The 19247-nt window shown below is 48.8% G+C and overlaps 1 protein-coding gene across 1 annotated transcript in view; it reads right to left on the bottom strand.

Moving 5' to 3' along the window:
• Nucleotides 1-19247, bottom strand: part of SLC1A7 (solute carrier family 1 member 7) — a 51323-nt gene that overhangs the window by 12185 nt on the left and 19891 nt on the right. The window contains exons 3-4 of the mRNA XM_005911389.3: nucleotides 13118-13333; nucleotides 426-468 (exon numbers count right to left, since the gene is read on the bottom strand). Of these exons, the coding sequence (XP_005911451.2) occupies nucleotides 426-468; nucleotides 13118-13333 (259 nt within the window). The remainder of the gene's footprint in view (nucleotides 1-425; nucleotides 469-13117; nucleotides 13334-19247) is intronic.

Raw genomic sequence — 19247 nt, 5'->3', positions numbered from 1 at the left:
CAGGCTTTGATGCCAGCAGGTCTGAGTTCACCTACTAGTTCTGCCATTTACTAGTGATTTAACCTTGGGCAAATCCTTTAATCCTCCGGAGTCTCAGTTTCCTCATCCAGGAGATGTTCTGGTCCTAGCCCAGGGGAGGGTTATTGTGAGGACTGAGAGAGACCCTGTGCAAGAGCATGGGCATAACCGAGGGCAGAGCCAGCACTCAGTGGGGGCTTCCTTCTCCCCTCATAATTCTTCCTCGTGAAAAGTCAGAACCCAGGGCAGGCGTACGGCCACAGGAGGCTCAAAAGAACTAGGTCTTCCCCTGACCCCCCGCCCCTCTCCTGTAGCATCCCACCCCCAGAGACAGGGAGACTAACCAGCCAAGCCAGGCCCAGGCTGGCCCTGCCTGCCCACCCTCCATCACCCAGGAACCCACTCACCTGCTTGAATGTGGCTTCCACCAGGTTGGCTGGGAACATGTTCCTGAGAAGAGAACTAGTAATTGAAGAATTCCAGGACAGGAGGGCCCTTGGGGTCACCTGAACACCTCCTTTGGCAGTGGAGGCCTTCCATGACCCGCCCCACCTGCCCCTGCAGCCTTGCCTCTTTCCATCACCCCAAGACTTTACGCTTCAACACCAACTGCATATGGTTTCCCAAATACGCTGTGTACTTTTCCAACTCCAGGCCTTTGACTGCTGTTCCTTCTGCCTGAAATGCCCTGCCTACTTCTCTGGCTGATTCCTACACCAGTCAAGCAGAGACCAAACCTTTTGCAACTGCTCCAGGCAGACTCCTTGGCCCTTCCCCTATAGTTACCTACGCTCCAGCACGCTGCTGGTGGCACTAGTCAGGTGTCTGCCTCCCCATTGACTGGCCTCCTTGAAGGGGGGACTTGGTCATTCATATCTTATCTGTGGCTCCCAACACAGGACCTGGCATATAAATCAGATCATTATTCTTGTTAACATAATCTTCATCTTCTAAAGCAGGAGGGGGTCTTGCCCTACCAGATGTGAAAACATACTATAAGTATGCAACTCTCAAAACAGTGAGATACTGACAACCATCAACAGAAAAATCAATGTAATGGAGCCTATACCTGGAGACAGAACCTGGGACATCTTAGTATTTCATATCCTATAGAAGTTGCTTCACAGATCGGTGAAGAAAGGAAGGACCCATTCTAGAGAACTGCATAGCTGACCAACTATTCAGAAAAAGAAACACCAGGTCTTGGAACTTCCCCGGTGGTCCAGTGGCTGGGAGTTTGCTTTCCAGTGCAAGGGGCACATCAAAGCTGTATATTGTCACCTTGTTTATTTAACTTATATGCAGAATATATTATGCAAAATGCCAGGCTGGATGAATCATAAGCTGGAATAAAGATTGCCAGGAGAAATATCAACAACCTCAGATATGCAGATGATACCACTCTAATGGCAGAAAGAGAAGAGGCACTAAAGAGACTCTTGATGAAAGTGAAAGAGGAGAGTGAAAAAGCCGGCTTAAAACTCAACATTCAAGAAACTAAGATCAAGGCATCTGGTTCCATCACTTCATGGCAAATAAATGGAAAAAATGGAAACAGTGACAGATTTTATTTTCTTGGGAAGTGATTTCAAAATCACTGTGGACGATGACTGCAGCCATGAAATTAAGACACTTGCACCCTGGAAAGAATGTTTTGACAAACATAGACAGTGTATTAAAAAGCAGAGACATCATTTTGCTGACAAAGGTCTGTCTAGTCAAAGCTGTGGTTTTTCCAGTAGTTATATATGGATGTGAAAATTGAATCATAAAGAAGGCTGAGTGTTGAAGAATTTATGCTTTTGAACTATGGTGCTAGAGAAGACTTTTGAGAGTCCCTTGGACTGCAAGGAGATCAAATCAGTCAATCTTAGAGGAAATCAACTCTGAATATTCATTGAAGATGCTGAAGTTGAAGCTCCAATACTTCGGCCACCTGATGTGAAGAGCTGATTCATTGGAAAAGACTCTGATGCTGAGAAAGATTGAGGGCAAGAGGAGAAGGAAGTGACAGAGGATGAGATGGTTGGATGCCATCACCAACTCAATGGACATGAGTTTGAGCAAACTTTGGGAGACAGTTTGAAAGCAGGGAAGCCTGGTGTGCTGCAGTCTATGGGGTCACAAAGAGTCAGACAACCCTTAGCGATTGAACAACAGCATGGATTGCAAGTTCAGTCCCTGGTTGGGGTGCTAGGATGCCATGCATCTCACAGCCAAAAAATCAAAACATGAAACAGAAGTGATACTGTAACAAATTCAATAAAGACTTTAAAAATGGTCCCCTTAAAAAAAAAAAAAAAAACTTTAAAAATAAACCCTAGATCTTTATGCTGTTGTTTTTGTTTAGTCACTAAGTCATGTTGGATTCTTTGTGACCCCATGGAGCCCACAAAGCTTCTCTGTCCAGGGGATTTTCCAGACAAGAATGCTGGAATGAGTTGCCATTTCCTTCTCCAGGGGATCTTTCCAACCCAGGATCAAATCCATGTCTCCTGCTTGGCAGGCAGATTCTTTACCACTGAGCCACTTGGGAAGCCCTAGATCTTTATGTACACTGCACCAAAATAAATCCCAGATGGCTGAAAGAAATAAATAATTTAGAAAATAAAACCATAAATATCTAGAAAAAATACAGATTAATATTTTATCAGATCTCAGGATGTGGAAGGACTTCTAAGAACAAAATGAGCAATTAAAATAAATCAGTAGATTTTACTTCATTAAAACTAAGAACTCCTAAGTGCAGCTTAGTATCCTGGATTGGATTCTGGAACAGAAAAATAGGACACTAGTGGAAAACTGGTGATATCCAGTGAAGCAATTTAGTTAATACTGTTGTACTAATCTCATGTCTTACTTTTGACAAATGTGCTAGATGTAGGTTACTAACGTCAGGGGAAGTTGAGCAGAGCTGGGAACTCTCTGTACTCTGCAACTTTTCTATAAACCTAAAATCAGGCCAAAATCAAAAGCTAAAAAATTAAGAAGCTCTTTAAGACAGATTACAATACAAATAAAATAATAAAGCAAACAAACTGGGGAAACTATACAACAAAGTGTTACCATCTTCAATCTTTAAAAGAGTTTTTACAATTCTTGGCCTTGTTTCCACGTTCACTCTCTGTGTTTTCTCGCCAGAACATCAGCTCCCTGGAGGGTGGGATCTCTGCTTTGTTCTCTGCTATGTCCCTAGCTCCTGGAAGAGTGCCCAACGCATAACAGGCACTCAGTAAATATTTGCTACATAAATAAATGGACCACAAAAACATTAATACCTCAATAGAAAAATGATCCCCTTCATGGATCACAGACTTGTCATGGCAAAAGGGCTTGCATGACTCTATTAAGCTATGAGCCATGCTGTGCAGGGCCACTAAGATGGATGGTCATAGTGTAGAGTTCTGACAAAACATGGTCCACTGGAGGATGGAATGGCAAACCACTCCAGTATTCCTGATGTGAGAACCCTATGAACAGTATGAAAAGGCAAAAAGATACGAAACTGGAAGATGAGCCCCTCAGGTTGGAAGTTGTCCAATATGCTACTAGGGAAGACTGGAGGGCAATTACTAATAGCTCTAGGAAGAAAGAAGCAGCTGGGCCAAAGCGGAAACAACACTCAGTTATGGGTATGTTTGGTGGTGAAATTAAAGTCCAATGCTATAAAGAACAATATTGCATAGGAACCTGGGATGTTAGGTCCATGAATCAGGGTAAATTGGATGTGGTCAATCTTCCAAACAGGAGATGGAAAGAGTAAACATCGACATCTTAGGAGTCAGTGAACTAAAATGGATGGAAATGGGTGAATTTAGTTCAGGTGACCATTATATCTACTACTGCAGGCAAGAATCTGTTAGAAGAAATGGTGTAGTCCTGATAATCAACAAAAGAAGAGGCTCCAAAGCACTTTCCAAAGACAAACTTGCACACAAAGGTCATAGTCACTGTTTGGTGGTCTGCTGCCCATCTTATCCACTACAGCGTTCTGAATCCTGGAGAAGCCATTACATCTGAGAAGTATGCTCAGCAAATCAATGCGATGCACGGAAAACTGCAATGCCTGCAACCAGCACTTGTCAACAGAATGGGCCCGATTCTTCTCCATGGCAATGCCTGACTGCAAATCACACAACCAATGCTTCAAAAGTTGAATGAGTTGGGCTACAAAGTTTTGCCTCATCTGCCATTTTCACCTAACCTCCTGCCAACCAATTATCACTTCTTTAAGCATCTCAACAACTTTTTGCAAGGAAAATGCTTCCACAACCAGCAGGAGGCAGGAAATGCTTCCCAACAGCTCATTGAATTCTTAAGCATAGATTTTTACACTACAGGAATAAACTTATTTCTCATTGGCAAAAATATGTTGATTGTAATGGTTCCTATTTTAATTAACAAAGATGCGTTTGAGCCTAGTTATAATGGTTTAAAATTCACAGTCTGAAACCACAGTTTTTTTTTGTACCAACCTAATAGAACTAATAGAACTTCTCCCTGGAGAAGGAAATGGCAACCCACTCCAGCACCCTTGCCTGGAGAATCCCAGGGACGGGGGAGCCTGGCAGGCTACAGTCCATGGGGTCGCAAAGAGTCAGACACAACTGAGTGACTTCACTTTCACTTTAATAGAACTAACACCAAAAAAAGATGTCCTTTTCATCGTAGGGGTTTGGAGTGCAAAAGTAGGAAGTCAAGAAATATCTGGAATAATAGACAAGTTTGGCCTTGGAGTACAAAATGAAGCAGGGCAAAGGCTAACAGAGATTTGTCAGGAGAACATGTTGGTCAACCCTTTGGTAAACACCCTTTTCCAATAACACAAGAGATGACTCTACACATGGATATCACCAGATGGTCAATACCAAAATCAAATTGATTATGTTCTTTGCAACTGAAGATGAAGAAGCTCTATACAGTCAGCAAAAACAAGACCTGGAGTTGACTATCACTCAGATCATGAACTCCTTATTGAAAAATTGAGGCTTAAATTGAACAAAATAGGGAAAACCACTAGGCTATTTAGATATGACCTGAATCAAATTCCTTATGATTTTACAGTAGAGCTGATGAATATATTAAAGGGATTAGATCTGGTAGACTGCCTGAAGAACTATGGACCAAGGTTCATAATATTGTACAGGAGGCAATGACCAAAACCATGCCAAAGACAAAGAAATGCGAGAAGGCAAACTGGTTGTTTGAGGAGGCCTTACAAAAAGCTGAGAAAAGAAGAGATGCAAAAGGCAAGGGAGAAAGGGAAAGATTTACCCAATTGAATGCAGACTTCCAGAGAATAGCAAGGAGAGTTAAGAAAGCTTTCTTAAGTGAACAATGCAAAGAAATAGAGGAAAACAATAGAATGGGAAAGACTAGAGTTCTCTTCAAGAAAACTGGATATATCAAGGGAACATTTCATTTAAGTATGGGCACGATAAAGGACAGAAACGGTAAGGATCTAACAGAAGCAGAAGGGAGTAAGAAAAGGTGGCAACAATACACAGAAGAACTGTACAAAAACAGTCTTAATGACCTAGATAACCACAATGGTGTGATCACTCATCTACAGCCAGATATCCTGGAGTGTGAAGTCAAGTGGGCCTTAGGAAGCATTACAACGAACAAAGCTGGTGGAGGTAACGGAATTCCAACTGAGCTACTTAAAATGCTAAAAGATGATGCTGTTAATGTGCTGCCTTCAGTATGTCAACGAATTTGGAAAACTCAGCAGTGGCCAAAGAATTGGAAAAGGTCAGTTTTCATTTGAGTCCCAAAGAAGGGCAATGCCAGAGGATGTTTGGTGACGTGGACTCCCTCGCACGGTTCTGGTAGCAAACTATAAAGCAATTTTCAATTTACAGTGAGGGTTTCTGCCTTTATAATCTGCCTTAGGAATCTATCCTAAGTCAGAGATGCTCACAAGGATTTTTGTTCCTGTGCTAGCACTTCCCTGAACAGCCCAGAGCCTCGTGTTCATGCTGCGTCCTCTACCTGGACCCTCCTTCCTGCTCACTCTTGTTCTTGGCATGTCTCTTCTTTTGCAAGACTCAGCTCAGATATCCATGGAGTTATACATGTGAACACAAGTGTGGGTTTTTTTTGACTTTTTACACCCCAGCAGTCAGTGTTGAGAAGCAGAAACTATAATTTTTTTTCACTGCTGTTAAAATACAGGTTCAGGGTAACCTGTATTTTATGTGGCGGTTAGAAGAGGACTTACAATGAGCTGCCAAGGCAGAAAACTGGTAGAGAATGGCCATGGTTTTCCCCGCTGATTTCAGCATTGTCACAAGGGAGAGGGAAAGCAGGGTCAGGAGCTGAGATTGCAGAAGCTCACCTGAGGATTTTTTTTCAACAAGTGATAAGCAAATTTCTGCCACCAGAACAATGGCTGCCAGCAAGGGCTTTGGAAATCAAGCAGAGCCAAAGCTCACACTAGGCATGCTGGCCTGAGCACTCGTGACCAGAATGAAGGATGTCCATATTGCGCCAGTGATAACAGTTTGAAAACGTCTCCTGGGTACAGTCCCAGTAGGTTCAAGTGACTAGATGTTTCTCTAATAAAACTTAGAAGGAAAGCCACTGTTGCCTGAGCAGAAACCAAGAGCATTCAAAAGGCCACATGTAAGAAAGCGAATGGAACTTATACCTCATGCGTTCATCTCTTTACAACATCCTTAATAATGGAAATAATTTAAAATATGTGCTGTGGCAGGGATGACTAGCTGTCTACCCAGTCTCCATTCTTTCTTCTCACTAACAGAAACTGAAGGCTGTTACAGGGACCAAGAGGGCCCTGACAATAAGCCCTGTTTCCCAGCCTCTTTCCAGAGGGGTGGTCAGTGCAATGTAAGTGGGAGTGATGGGGTGGCATTTCCTGGAAAAAGTTTGCAAAGATGCTTATGCAGCCAGGACCCTTTGGTCCTTTCCTCCAGCTCATTTCTTTCTGCCCAGAACATGGACATAACAGGTGGAGCTTCAGCAGCCTCACTGCACCATGAGACACTGATGAGAAAAGCCAAATGCTAAATAAACACGCGAAAGCACAAAGGTAGAGGGAGCATGGGCTCCTGGTGATCCTTGCTACCTCTGATCTGCTTATTGGAGAGAAAATACACGTCTTTACATTAGTTAAGCCTCTGCTGCTTCAGGTTTCTCTTAACTAGCAGTCAAAAGCATTTCCTGATGCGTGTGGCTGTATTATTGTCCACAAGCTTATCCTCAGATTTTTTTTAGTGTGTTTAAAAACACTTGGCGGGAGTAAGCTGGGTCTTCTATGGTGCACGGGCTTCTCATTGCTGTAGCTTGTCTTGCTGCGGAGCACAGGCTCTGGGAGCATGGCTTCAGCAGCTGTGACCCAGACTCAGTTGTTGTGGTACATGGGCTTGGTTGCCCCTTGGTATGTAGGGTCCTCCCTGACCAGGGATCAAGCCCGTGTCCCCTAGACCACCAGGGAAGTCCTAGCCTCAGGTTTTCATAAAGAATTATACTTTTGATTATTAAATGAAAATACATACATTTTCTTTTGGCTTTGAAGACCCATCGCAAGCCTTCCTTTTTTCCCCAGGAGACCTGGGTAGACATAAAATTCAGACATAATGTGCCTGGGAGATATTAGTAGGCCAAGACCATACACTCTGCCCCAGGCCTCCCTGCATGTCTCTTGGGGTGAGGCCACGGTCCACCTCACTTAGTATTCCCACGTCCCCAGCCCAAGCTCCAAAGGTGGGAATTATTCCTTTCCAAGCACAGCTCCCAAGAGCTTCATCCAATCCCTGAAGGGGTGACTGGGGGCTATAAATAGAGCCAAGCTGACTTAATCTCTCTGGTGTATTTGAAAGATTAGAAAACAAAGAAGGGGCCCAGCTCTGATTGGTGTTTTGCTTGGGTTTGTCCCAGGAGGCTGCCCTGTGAGCAGACATCAATTTTCTGGAGCCCCCACTTGGAGTTCTAGGAAATGAACTCATGTCTTGGAGACTCATCCAGGGACATGGTCTGTTGTGTTCCTCTGGAAGCATCTCAGAGAGACATAACGTATATCTTCCCACCCTGAAGGATGCTGTGAGCCTTATTTTCCTGTTCAATTGAAGCCCTCATCTTTCTGACTTTGCCTTAGTCATGTCTGCCTCCATTTCCCAGTTCCCTCTTCTGGTCACCCGTACTCTTGTTCTGTTACAGCACTTGGTGGGCATCTGCTCTGGGCCAGAGCAAGGCTGAGACAGCTGCTTTAACTTCCCTGCTGGTGTCTTCATTTTCTGCACAGCCTCTTAGCATCTCAGAGCTAGCAAAGGATGCCGAGAATGGCTATCCAGGGTGCTCTTCCGATCTGTCTGTCCTAAGATGATTGACGGCTGGAATCAGGGACCTTTATTCTCCTGCCTTCCCCACCGCACCCCTCCCCCTGCCCTCCCTCCCCACCACCTCTCAGTCCAACTCTGCCCAGAGAAGTTACTTAATAAAAATGGGCTGAATGGGACCGAAGTGACTACACCTCTTCCCAGGGCATCCCCATGCCTCCAGGCACATCCTGCCCACTCAACACTACCCTGCTCTGATCCATCCTTCCCAAACCCACTGGCCTTCCCCTTCTCAAGTAGAGCAGCCACCCCCTCAGCCTGGAATCAAGGTCTGCAAGGTTGAGCTCTACACCGTCCTGCCAGCCTCGTCTCCCAGAACCTGCCTCCAGAACTTTCTGCCTGTGCCCAGAAGCCTCCTCACTGGCCTCTGGGCCTTTGTGTTTCAGAACCACAGAGCTAGAAGGGATCGTGAAACCCACTGGGGAAAGAGGCCCGGGGAGGGGGCTGGCCCCCAGGAGCCACACAGCAATCCCACAGAGCTAAGATGAGGGTCCCTGCAGGAAGCACGTGACCTTCCCTTGCAGCCCCACTCTCTGACTGAGACATGATGACAGCGATGTCCAACCACCCAGCTTTGCAAAAAACTTGCTCAGGGTTGAAAGCAACTGGGGGAAAAACCTCAAACCAAAAGTATCAATTTTCACCACGTGAAAAGCAGCTGAGAGCAGGGACTCCTGGAACATTTGACTCTGACATGTGTGTCCAATCCAGGGCCCTGAGCCCCTGAGCAGGGGAGGCCGTTGGGGAGGGCGGGGGCTCCCCATGCGCCAAGACTCCTTCTACCACAGGGAAAGGCTGTTTCGAATCATAGGCTCCAAGAAATGATGACTCATAGTCACCAAATCTTAGAAATAGTGGATCTTAGACATGAAACTTCTCGAAATTCCTCTGCCCTTGACTTCCAGGACATCAGCTTTCCTGGTTTTCCTCCTGCTCCAGCAGCTCTGCACAGTCCTCCAGGGTGGCTGTAGGCAAAGACTCACCCAGGCCTCGACACCTCGTGCTTGGCCATTTTCTCCGTGTCAGGGCTCAAACCCGGCCCCAGTGCAACAGATGTCCCCGCCTCCCGCGTATGCAACCAGCAAGCACTCAGCGCCTCCACTGTGTGGGTCTGCTCTAGGCTCCAGGATACAGCAGGATGGTTTTTAAACAACTGGCCCTCCCTGAGCGTACTTTATTCCAGTGAGACAGAAATACACAGATAGGGTAATGTCAGGCACTAAGACAGGCTATGAAGAGAGAGGGGCTGGGAGGGCCCTCTGCAGAGGTGTAAATGGAGCAAGGGAAGGACTATCTTGACAGAGGCAGCAAGGAGGACAAGGTGCTGAGATAGGATCCTAAGGACATTTGGAGGACTGTATGGAGGCCAGCAGGCTGGAGCCAGGAGAGAGTTGGGGTGAAGGTCAGAGGCCCAACCTGTATGTGGTAGGGTGGATCATGATGGGCCCACAGGCCACAGTGAACACTGCGGATTTTGTCAACCTATGACAGGTTGTGAGCAGCTTTTTAAAGGATCCATCTGGCTGCTGTGCTGAGAACAGACTGTAGGGAAGCAGAGAGAAAGCAGTGACTGTACTGGACTCTCAAGCGAGAGGTGATGGTGGTCTGTGTGATGGTGGAAATGGCAGAGGGACAGGAGGCATAAGGTTTAAGATATTACAGAGCTGACAGAATTTGCTGAAAGATTGGATGCAGGATATGAGAGAAAAAGAGACACCAGACTAAGATGGGAGGACTGAGGAAAGGACAGATTATGGGGAAAATCAAGTGTTGAGCTTTGGATGTGCTCATTTTGAGATGCCTTTAGACAAGTGCATGGAAGAATCTGGAGTGCAGGTGAGAGGTTTCTGCTGGAAAAAAAATTTGGCGGTGTCAGTGTACAGAAAGCGTATACCAACGTACTGATGGAATCGCCAGGCAAGTAAAAGTAGCCACAGCAGACTCTGCCTGGATCTCTCTAACTCTTGACCCTGTGGGTGAGAACCACACAGCAGGAACAAACTCCAGGTACTTTTGTGATCCTTACTTCATCACATATCTCAAAGGATTAACAGAACCTGGAGAATGGAGAAGACGGAGGGAGTGGTCACTTGATTGTACTAATGGCCCTTATCCACTGATGCCTTGTCACGCCTGGATACTGAGGTGGCTGAGTGGTAAAGAATCTGCCTGTCGGTGCAGGATGATGCAGGAGACATGGGTTTGATCCCTGGATTGGGAAGATCCCCTGGAGTAGGAAATGGCAACCCACTCCAGTATTCTTGCAGGAAAATTCCATAGACAGAGGAGCCTGGAGGGAGGGCTACAGTCCATGGGGAGACAAAGAGTCAGACAGGGCACAACGACTTTTTTGCCTTGACATTGCTATCTCTTCCCACCCTAAGTCTGAGCATGGCCACATGACTCGTCTTGGCTGATAGAATGTTAGTGGACTCAGCAAAAGTAGAGACTTACAAAAACACTGGCATGTTTCTGTTTCCCTCTCTTGTTCCTCTACCTTCCTCATAAGAACATGCCCAGACTAGTTCTCCCTCGGAACCCCATCGCCACCATGAAATAAATCCAGGCCGGCCTGTAGGAAGATGAGGGAACATGAGGAGCACAGCTAGATCTAAGCCAAGATCATCCATAGCAGCTCTTCCCCAGTGGAGCGGCCAGCTGCCTGCAGACACATGGGCAGGCTCAGCTGAGCCCCGTCCAAGTCCACGGGAACTTCCATCTGACCTGCAGCCATGTGGTTGTTGTTTTAAGGCAGTAGGTCTTTGGATGGTTTCTCACACGGCAACAGCTAACTGATACAGAGGGCAAGGGTTACTCGAGAGAAAAAGAAAGGGAGACAGAGGGATTGTGTGCTGGGCATCTACCCCCATCGGGGACGAGAGGACTGCTTCTCCTTCACTTTAAGTCAAGAGAACTACTCAAAGACCTTGGCTGTGTCCTCTAAGATCTGTGGTATAGGACCTGGTGCCTGACTCATGTCCAAAGGACCTGGGAAAGGCTGAACATCCACAAAGGGTGTGTGTGTGTATGTGTGTGTGTGTGTGTGTGTGTGTGTGTGTGTGTGTGTGTTCCACAGGCCAATGTGAACTTTGTGGAAGGGACTCTGCCTAAGAGGATCAGTGGAGTGAGTGGTGGTGAGGTGTCCCCAGACACCAGAGGTCAGGGCTGAGGAGGGCATCCTGAGCAGCCAAATGGTGCAGGGAGTGTCTGAGTCAAGGGGATAACAGGTGAGAGATGCCAGTGATAGAGGGGCACCAAAGAGCTCACAAAGGCTCCCCTGAAGAAATACAATCAGGGAACACCTACCCCAGCGCACTCCACTTCCAGTGAAGGAGGACTTTGCTAGCCATCCCTCTCCCTCTCTGCTGTGCAGTCCCAGAGCTAGCAACAGGGAAGTAGATGGAGCAAGAAAGAAGGAAAAACCTGCTATGACTTTCTTCCACACTCCAATTTCCACGTCTGAATCAGCAAAAGGCTAGGACAGGATCTGTTTTAAATGGAATGAGTTTGGAGTTTTACTGTTAGGTTGGACTGGATTTCTTACTAGGTTTTTTTTTTTGGTTGTGCAGTGTGTCACATGGGATCTTATTTTCCCAACCAGGACTGGAAACTCTGCCCCCTGCATTGGCAGTCGGGAGTCTTAACCACTGGACCTCCAGGCAAGTTCTGGACTGGATTTCTTATATCTGAAATTGGCAAGAAAATGAGAGGGACCAGAAGAAGTCCACAGAGCAAGTTTAATGGGACACCCTGTGGAGCCCAATAAACTGTTTCCAATGTGGTGCTTCCCCGGGCTCGGTCCTAGCCCTGTTGTTCGTACCCACACTGTCCTGGGAGACCCCTTTGCCATCAGGGTCTTTTTAAGGCCTCTATCTGCTGTTCTCCCAATGTCCATCCCTGGCTCAGACTCCCCACAGGATTCAGATCCAGCAGCCAACCACCAGGAGATCCACACCTGCTCCACTCTGTCCTCTGGCCTGGTGACAACGCTGCTGTCCACTCAGGTGCCCAGGCCAGACACCTTCATGCCCTTGAAATCAGCAGCCCCACCCCCTCCACTTCTCCCCCATCTCACCATCTCCTGCTGATTTTACCTCCTGCATGGCCTTCAGTCTTCCATCTTCCCCCAGGCCCGTGGCTACCACCCTGGCCCCGTCCCTTCCTCTGCCTTCCTCTCTGGCCGTGAGCCCCCAATCCTATCCACCAGCACTCTGGAGGGCAGAGTAAGCCTTCTGAATTGGATCATGGCACTCCTATGTCTAAAACCCATTTCCTGTGGCCTTTAGGATAAAATGCAATTTTTGGTCTGGTTCCCAATGCTTTTCATGGTCTGGCCCCAACCGACTCCTCCAACAATGACTGTCCACTTCCCCCTTTACACCTCAGGACCCAGAATGGCCCATGACTTCTCCCTACAACACTATGCCCAGCTCAGGACTTTTGTGCAGCTGTTGCCTTCCTGAGAAATGTCCTTACTGCATCCCCTTTGCCCACCTGCTCATCCCATCCTGATGGGGATGGACAGTTCAGTGTGAGCCTGCAGGGAGCATGGGGTGGAGGGGGCAGAGTGTGGCCTCTGTGGCTGACCCTTTGTGATCACGAGTGATCAATAGAAGACCCTGAGCACCCGTCCCCACCCCCTCTCCCGCTCCTTGGGCGACAGGCAGGGCTGGGTCTGTGGAGTCAGCAGCCCCATCGGGTGTGGCATTCCCAAGCAGGGTGCTGGCCGCGGGGGTTACCGAATGAGGTCCAGCAGGGGGTCGGCTGAGCTCATGATGGGCTTCCCGCTCTGCTCAGTCGTCTCCTTCTGGGCTGCGCCACCCGGATGGATGATGGAGACCATGATGATGCCCACGATGACCGCCACGAAGGTGGTCCACAGGTAGTATGCCACGGTGAGGATGCCCAGGCGGCTGGAGGTCTTGGCATCCAGGGAGGCGAGGCCGGACATCAAGCTGGGAGAGCGGTGGGTGTCAGCGTCTGTGGGTGGGCAGGCCAAGCACTCAGGCGCACCCACTCTCACCCCCTCCTTGCTCTGCCCCGCACCCTCGCAGAGCTCCTGGGAATGAGCCGGCATGGGGATCCTCCCACCCCTAATCCCCTGGCTCCATCGAGCCTCCCTCTGCTCTTTCCCCTTGCCCAGTGTCATCAGCCAAGCCCATTCACGCTTCTAGACTTTCCCACATGCTCTTTCTTTTGTTTTCTGTGCTCTTAGCAGCTCCCTTCAGTTGCCCAACTCCTACCCAGAAGATGAGACTAGGCTCAGTGCCACCTCTCCCCGAGTTAGGACCCCGTTGGGGAGAGTCCCCACAACCCCTGGGCTCCTCTCTCATGACCCTGGTTGTCACTGTCTGTCTCTCTCATCAGATTGAGGACATGTGAGCAGAGGGGCAGGTCTGACTTCTCTGTGTTTCCTTTGTGCCCAGCATGAATTTTCGGTGCTGCCCCAGGCAGGTGGTTAGTGCAGGCTTTTGAATGAACTCATGACTGAGGCTGAATGAGGGAGTGAGTTAGAGCCATGGGCTGGGAGTTGGTGATCTGGCTCTGTGACCCAGGCGTCCATCTTGGACGTCAGGAGCTGCATCTATAAAATGGAGCATGGTTAGATTTTCCCTGAGAGGTGCCACCCTGTGGCCGGCTTGGGTTAGCGCCCTGGCCCAGATTCTCCACGTGGGATGTTGTGAGAAGGGTCTTGTGGGTCTCATTCCTCTTGGCTCCTCCCCACCTCTGCCTGCCACCCAGCAGAGCAGGTCAACCCTGGAGCTATTCTTCTCATGGCTGTTGGGGCGGAGGAGGGGGGCGGGGGGAGGTTGGGGGTGTGGGTGAGGGGGTTGAGGGTGTGGGGGGAGCAGGTGAGGTCATTTAAGGAGATGCTTGCACTTTGCTTTGCTGCCAAAAGGATTTTTCCCCAAAGCCCTTTCATTCTTTCAGATAAAGGAAGTATTTGTCTGTTTTTAATCATGTAAACAAGAGCAGATAATCCCTTCCCATCCACCTCCTCTTATCATTAGAGGCATGTAGCATCAGAGCTGAGCACAGAAAGCCTCTACCCCACTGCAGGCTGTAACCGCTGCCTGTGAGCACCCTGCTCTTTGCTGTAGCAAAGGCCCGCTCCTCTTTTAATACACAGTTTAAAGGTCTCCTCCTCAGGGAAGCCTTCCCTGACCATCAGACAGGGGTAAGACCCCTTTGCCGGGATCCCACTATCCCTGTGCTGTCCCAGTCCCACCTCACTAAACTGTCGACTATTTACTGAAAGCGCCTCCAGGGCTGAGCCTGGGTCCGATTCAATGCTGGGCCTGTGGAGCCAGAACCCACACTCCAGAACTGCTAGAGTGTAGTGTGCTGAGTGAAGGAGTGAATGAATGAATGAGTCAATATTTACAATCTCCATTCATGTCTGTCTGCCAAGATACCATATGTTAGTGATGGGCTTAGGGTGGGTCTTAAATATAAATCCTGAAGGGCTGGTAATGAGATTGAATGGAGAAATGAGGGGCTGCCCTGCAACATTATCCATGAGAGAGATTATCCCCAGACGAGGGCCAGCACATCAGCCCAGGGCCAAATGGGCCTCTGATCGTAACAGACTCCCCCAGAGCCAAGTCCAACTGCTGCAGGCCATAGGGAAGCCCTGGCCCTGAGCCAGGACACTAGTGGCTGGCTGGACCAGAACTCAGTCCCTAGCTCCAGGCCTGTCCTCTTTCACCCATGTAGTTATTTAGTCCTTTAGTGTATGTCCTCGGAGAAGGGCAATGGCAACCCACTCCAGTACTCTTGCCTGGAAGATCCCATGGACGGAGGAGCCTGGTAGGCTGCAATCCATGGGGTCACTAAGAGTTGGACACGGCTGAGTGACTTCACTTTCACTTTTCACTTTCATGCATTGGAAAAAGCAATGGCAACCCACTCCAGTGTTCTTGCCTGGAGAATCCCAGGGACGGGGAGCCTGGTGGGCTGCCATCTCTGGGGTCACACAGAGTCGGACACGACTGAAGTGACTTAGCAGCAGCAGCAGCAGCAGCAGGTTGTTGCTCTTACAAATACTATTCCCTATATACTTTGTTTACTTTCATGTTCTCAGACCTAAGGAATGTTTAGCTTTCCCTTTTCAGACTTCCAGCAAATCCTACTAGATCTGTTGTTAAAGCCTGCCCTCCTCTGTGTTCTCCTTGGGCTGGCGCTCAAGGCCACTCCCACGCCTGAGCTTAGTCCATCTCTTCTGCCCCGCATGTCACCCAACCGAAAATATGACCTGAGCTCTGACCACATTAAGCACCACAGTGTCCCCACACTTTCCAGCCTCTCGGCCTCCCTATTGGCTTCTGGTGTCCCACTGCCTGGCACCTCTGCCCCCATCTCCAAATCTTCATCTTTCAGTGCCCTCTCCTCCAGGTAGCTCTTCCTTATTTCTCCTAGCTGGAAGTGATCCCTCCCTCCTCCAAATGAAGACAGCATGTCCTTGTCCCCTCACTTGTGGTACTGATGCAAGCATCATGTCCTTGAGTCCACTTCTGTCTCGAGTGTCCAGGTCTGTCTTGTTCCCCACCCCCCTGCCAGAGCGGGAGCTGCTTGAGGGACTGATTCTGATTTCTGTCTGTGGGCACAGGGCATGGCACAGAGTGGACATGCACTGCTGCTGCTGCTGCTGCTAAGTCGCTTCAGTTGTGTCCGACTCTGTGCGACCCCATAGACGGCAGCCCACCAGGCTTCCCCATCCCTGGGATTCTCCAGACAAGAACACTGGAGTGGGTTGCCTTTTCCTTCTTCCATGCATGAAAGTGAAAATGAAAGTGAAGTCGCTCAGTCGTGTCTGACTCTTAGCGACCCCATGGACTGCAGCCTACCAGGCTCCTCCGTCCATGGGATCTTCCAGGCAAGGGTACTGGAGTGGGGTGCCATTGCCTTCTCCAAGAGCAAAAACATGGGGCCATCTTAAATCACTGAGGCAGATTAGATTAAAAGTTACAACCTATCCATGCAATAGGGTTCTATGAAGCCATTGGAAGTGATGGTTTCATTGGAAATGTGTTCCTATTTAATGTCAAGTGGGGAAAACAAAGTATGAGATACTTTACCTTTCTACAGGGTGCCCTGGAGCTTCTGTGGTCCAGATAAACATAGATGTGCTTGAGGGATTGTGCAGGAGAGGGGTGTAGGTGAAAATCAGATCCCAGAAAGAATCAAGGGTCCCTCAGTAGGTCACGCCGAGGAAGAAGAAGTCTCACTCGGGGTTAGTGCCCTCTCAGGAACAGACCAGATGTGGTAAGAAAGGGAGTGCCAGTTCTAGATACAGCCAGAGGGGGGACCCCTGACACGGGGGCTCTGGAGAGGAGAGAGCTAATGGATAAAATGGGAAGAATTCCTTCACCCGGGACCCAAGTGATTCCGCTCTGGAGTCACTCTCCCAGCGCCTAGCATGGAAAAGCTTTCCCTACTGGCTGAAGAGAGGTGGGAGCAGCTGTGAACTGCTGTCAATATGGCAGAGCAGACCCTCGCCTCCCCTCCCCAGGCTGACAGTGAACAGAGCAGACCCTTGCCTCCCCTCCCCAGGCTGACAGTGAACAGAGCAGACCCTCGCCTCCCCTCCCCAGGCTGACAGTGAACAGAGCAGACCCTCGCCTCCCCTCCCCAGGCTGACAGTGAACAGAGCAGACCCTCGCCTCCCCTCCCAGGCTGACAGTGAACAGAGCAGACCCTCGCCTCCCTCCCCAGGCTGACAGTGAACAGAGCAGACCCTCGCCTCCCCTCCCAGGCTGACAGTGAACAGAGCAGACCCTCGCCTCCCCTCCCCAGGCTGACAGTGAACAGAGCAGACCCTCGCCTCCCCTCCCCAGGCTGACAGTGAACAGAGCAGACCCTCGCCTCCCCTCCCCAGGCTGACAGTGAACAGAGCAGACCCTCGCCTCCCCTCCCCAGGCTGGTGCCAGCAGTACTGGGGTGACCACAAGTGACGGCAGAGGCCGAGGAGAACAGGAGCTGAGTGCGGGAGGCCTGGATTTCACACCAGACAGCGGCCACTCCTGGGACTCACAGTCACAGGAAAGGAAGTTCAAGGTCCTGCCGTTCAGCTGGAGGGGGCTCCTTGAGGTGTAGACTTTGAGGCCAAGCCATTAAAGTGGCCTTTCTGAGAACCTACAGGCTGGGGTGGGGTGGTCTTCACAGAGTGTTAGGTCACATGGTCATGCATAGGGAAAAAAAGGAGAAAATTTACCAGTAGCTGTCTTTGGGTGGTGGGATTATGGGCAATTTCTGTTCTGTTTTTATTGTTTTTCCACATTCTCTATTATTTCTAGAATGAGTATGTCTTGCTTGTGCAATGAAAAACACAACCTCAAGTACCAGCAGCCAGAGAGACCATAATTTGTCTAGACTTTAACTGTCCCCAAACACCTGAACGTCTACCTCACTGGATCCTTAATCTCCTGTGTGAGTGTTGCCTGATGGGATGATAAGGTGAACCACTCTGTAATGTTAAATTTTTTAGTAGTCACAGTTAAAAAAAAAAAAAAGTCAAAAGAAACAGGTGATGTTCATTTTTGGTGGAATTAACTTTAATATTTTAATCTAGTATATCCAAAATATTATCATTTCAATGTGTAATCAATAGAAAAAGCTTAGAAAAACTACTTCTGGTTTTAAATTTTTAATTTAAATCAATTAAAAACAAGAAGTTCAGTTTTTCTGTTGCATTTAGCCACATTTCAAAGGTTTAGCAGTCACTTATGACTAGGGACTGCCTTACTGGGCTGCATAGTTTAAGTTACAGATAAGAAAAATAAGGGGGTGGAGATGATTGACCAAGCTGCCCAGCTAGTCAGCTGTAGAGTTAAAATTGGGACAGGGGTTTGGGGTTCAACCCTGTGGGGTTTCCCTTCTCCCACAGTGACTCCCCATGGTACAGATCTGGTTTAACTCCTATGGAAGTAAAAGGCCTTCCAGCTTTGGCTAATCATAATTTCAGTGTGATTTAGTCCATGTAATACCTCTTTAGTTCAGCTCTCAGAGTTCTCAGGTCTCAGAGACCTGCCCCGTGGCCACTGCCCTCAGATTTGTGGTAGTGAGCCCCCCATCTTTGGAGGTATCCAAGTGGAGGCTGGGTGGCCACCTGTTGGAATGCTAGATCAAGGCTTCCAGACTTAGTGGGAAATTCCATGAGGTTGACTTCAAATATTCCTTCTGGCTCTGTGATTTATAGTGAGGGAAGACTAGGTAAACTTGCCTTCCCAAATCCCAGAATGGGGGTGCTCCTGGGAACCTTCACATCCTCAAGGGCCCTGGGAAGAGCTTCAGGAAGCCCAAAAGTCTGGGACTCCCTCCTAAGCCATCTGGCCACCGCGCTGGGCCTGAGATTGTGTTTCAAGAGATTGATGTGATTGGGGAGCTAACTGGACCCTGGGCCCAGCCTGTTGCAATCTGGTGATCTGGTAATTGCTGCACTTGCAGGGGTAGGGAAAGTGAGGTGCTGTTGCCAGACTCCTCCAGGAGGGAGAAAAAGGCTGCTGCTAACCCTCATCTGTTCTCATGCATACCCCTGAGGTGAGTATCGTGACCCTATATAACCAGAAGAGGTACCCACTGCTCCCTGCACACTGCACTGTGGAGGGTGGACAGACTGCTCCGACTGCTGGGGGCCCCGCCCTGTCAGAAGTCCATGGTGGCTCCCTTTGGCCCTCAGGAACTGTCCACACTCCTCCAAGGCCTTAGAATCATTCTTCTCCTGACTGGTACCTCTCTGGCCACCCCATTCTCACTGCTGCTCCTTGAACCACCCTTGCTCTGGTTGTTCCTTAAGCCTGGTACCCCCTACCCCACCCCACGCACACCTCTCCAACCCAACCAGTTTCCAGCTCAGAGCTCACTTCCTCT

Source organism: Bos mutus, chromosome 3 (assembly GCF_027580195.1).
Source record: "Bos mutus isolate GX-2022 chromosome 3, NWIPB_WYAK_1.1, whole genome shotgun sequence".
NCBI classification, from domain to species: domain Eukaryota; kingdom Metazoa; phylum Chordata; class Mammalia; order Artiodactyla; family Bovidae; genus Bos; species Bos mutus.
Note: the sequence above shows the minus strand (reverse complement) of the source record. Positions and strands in the feature narration are given on the sequence as shown.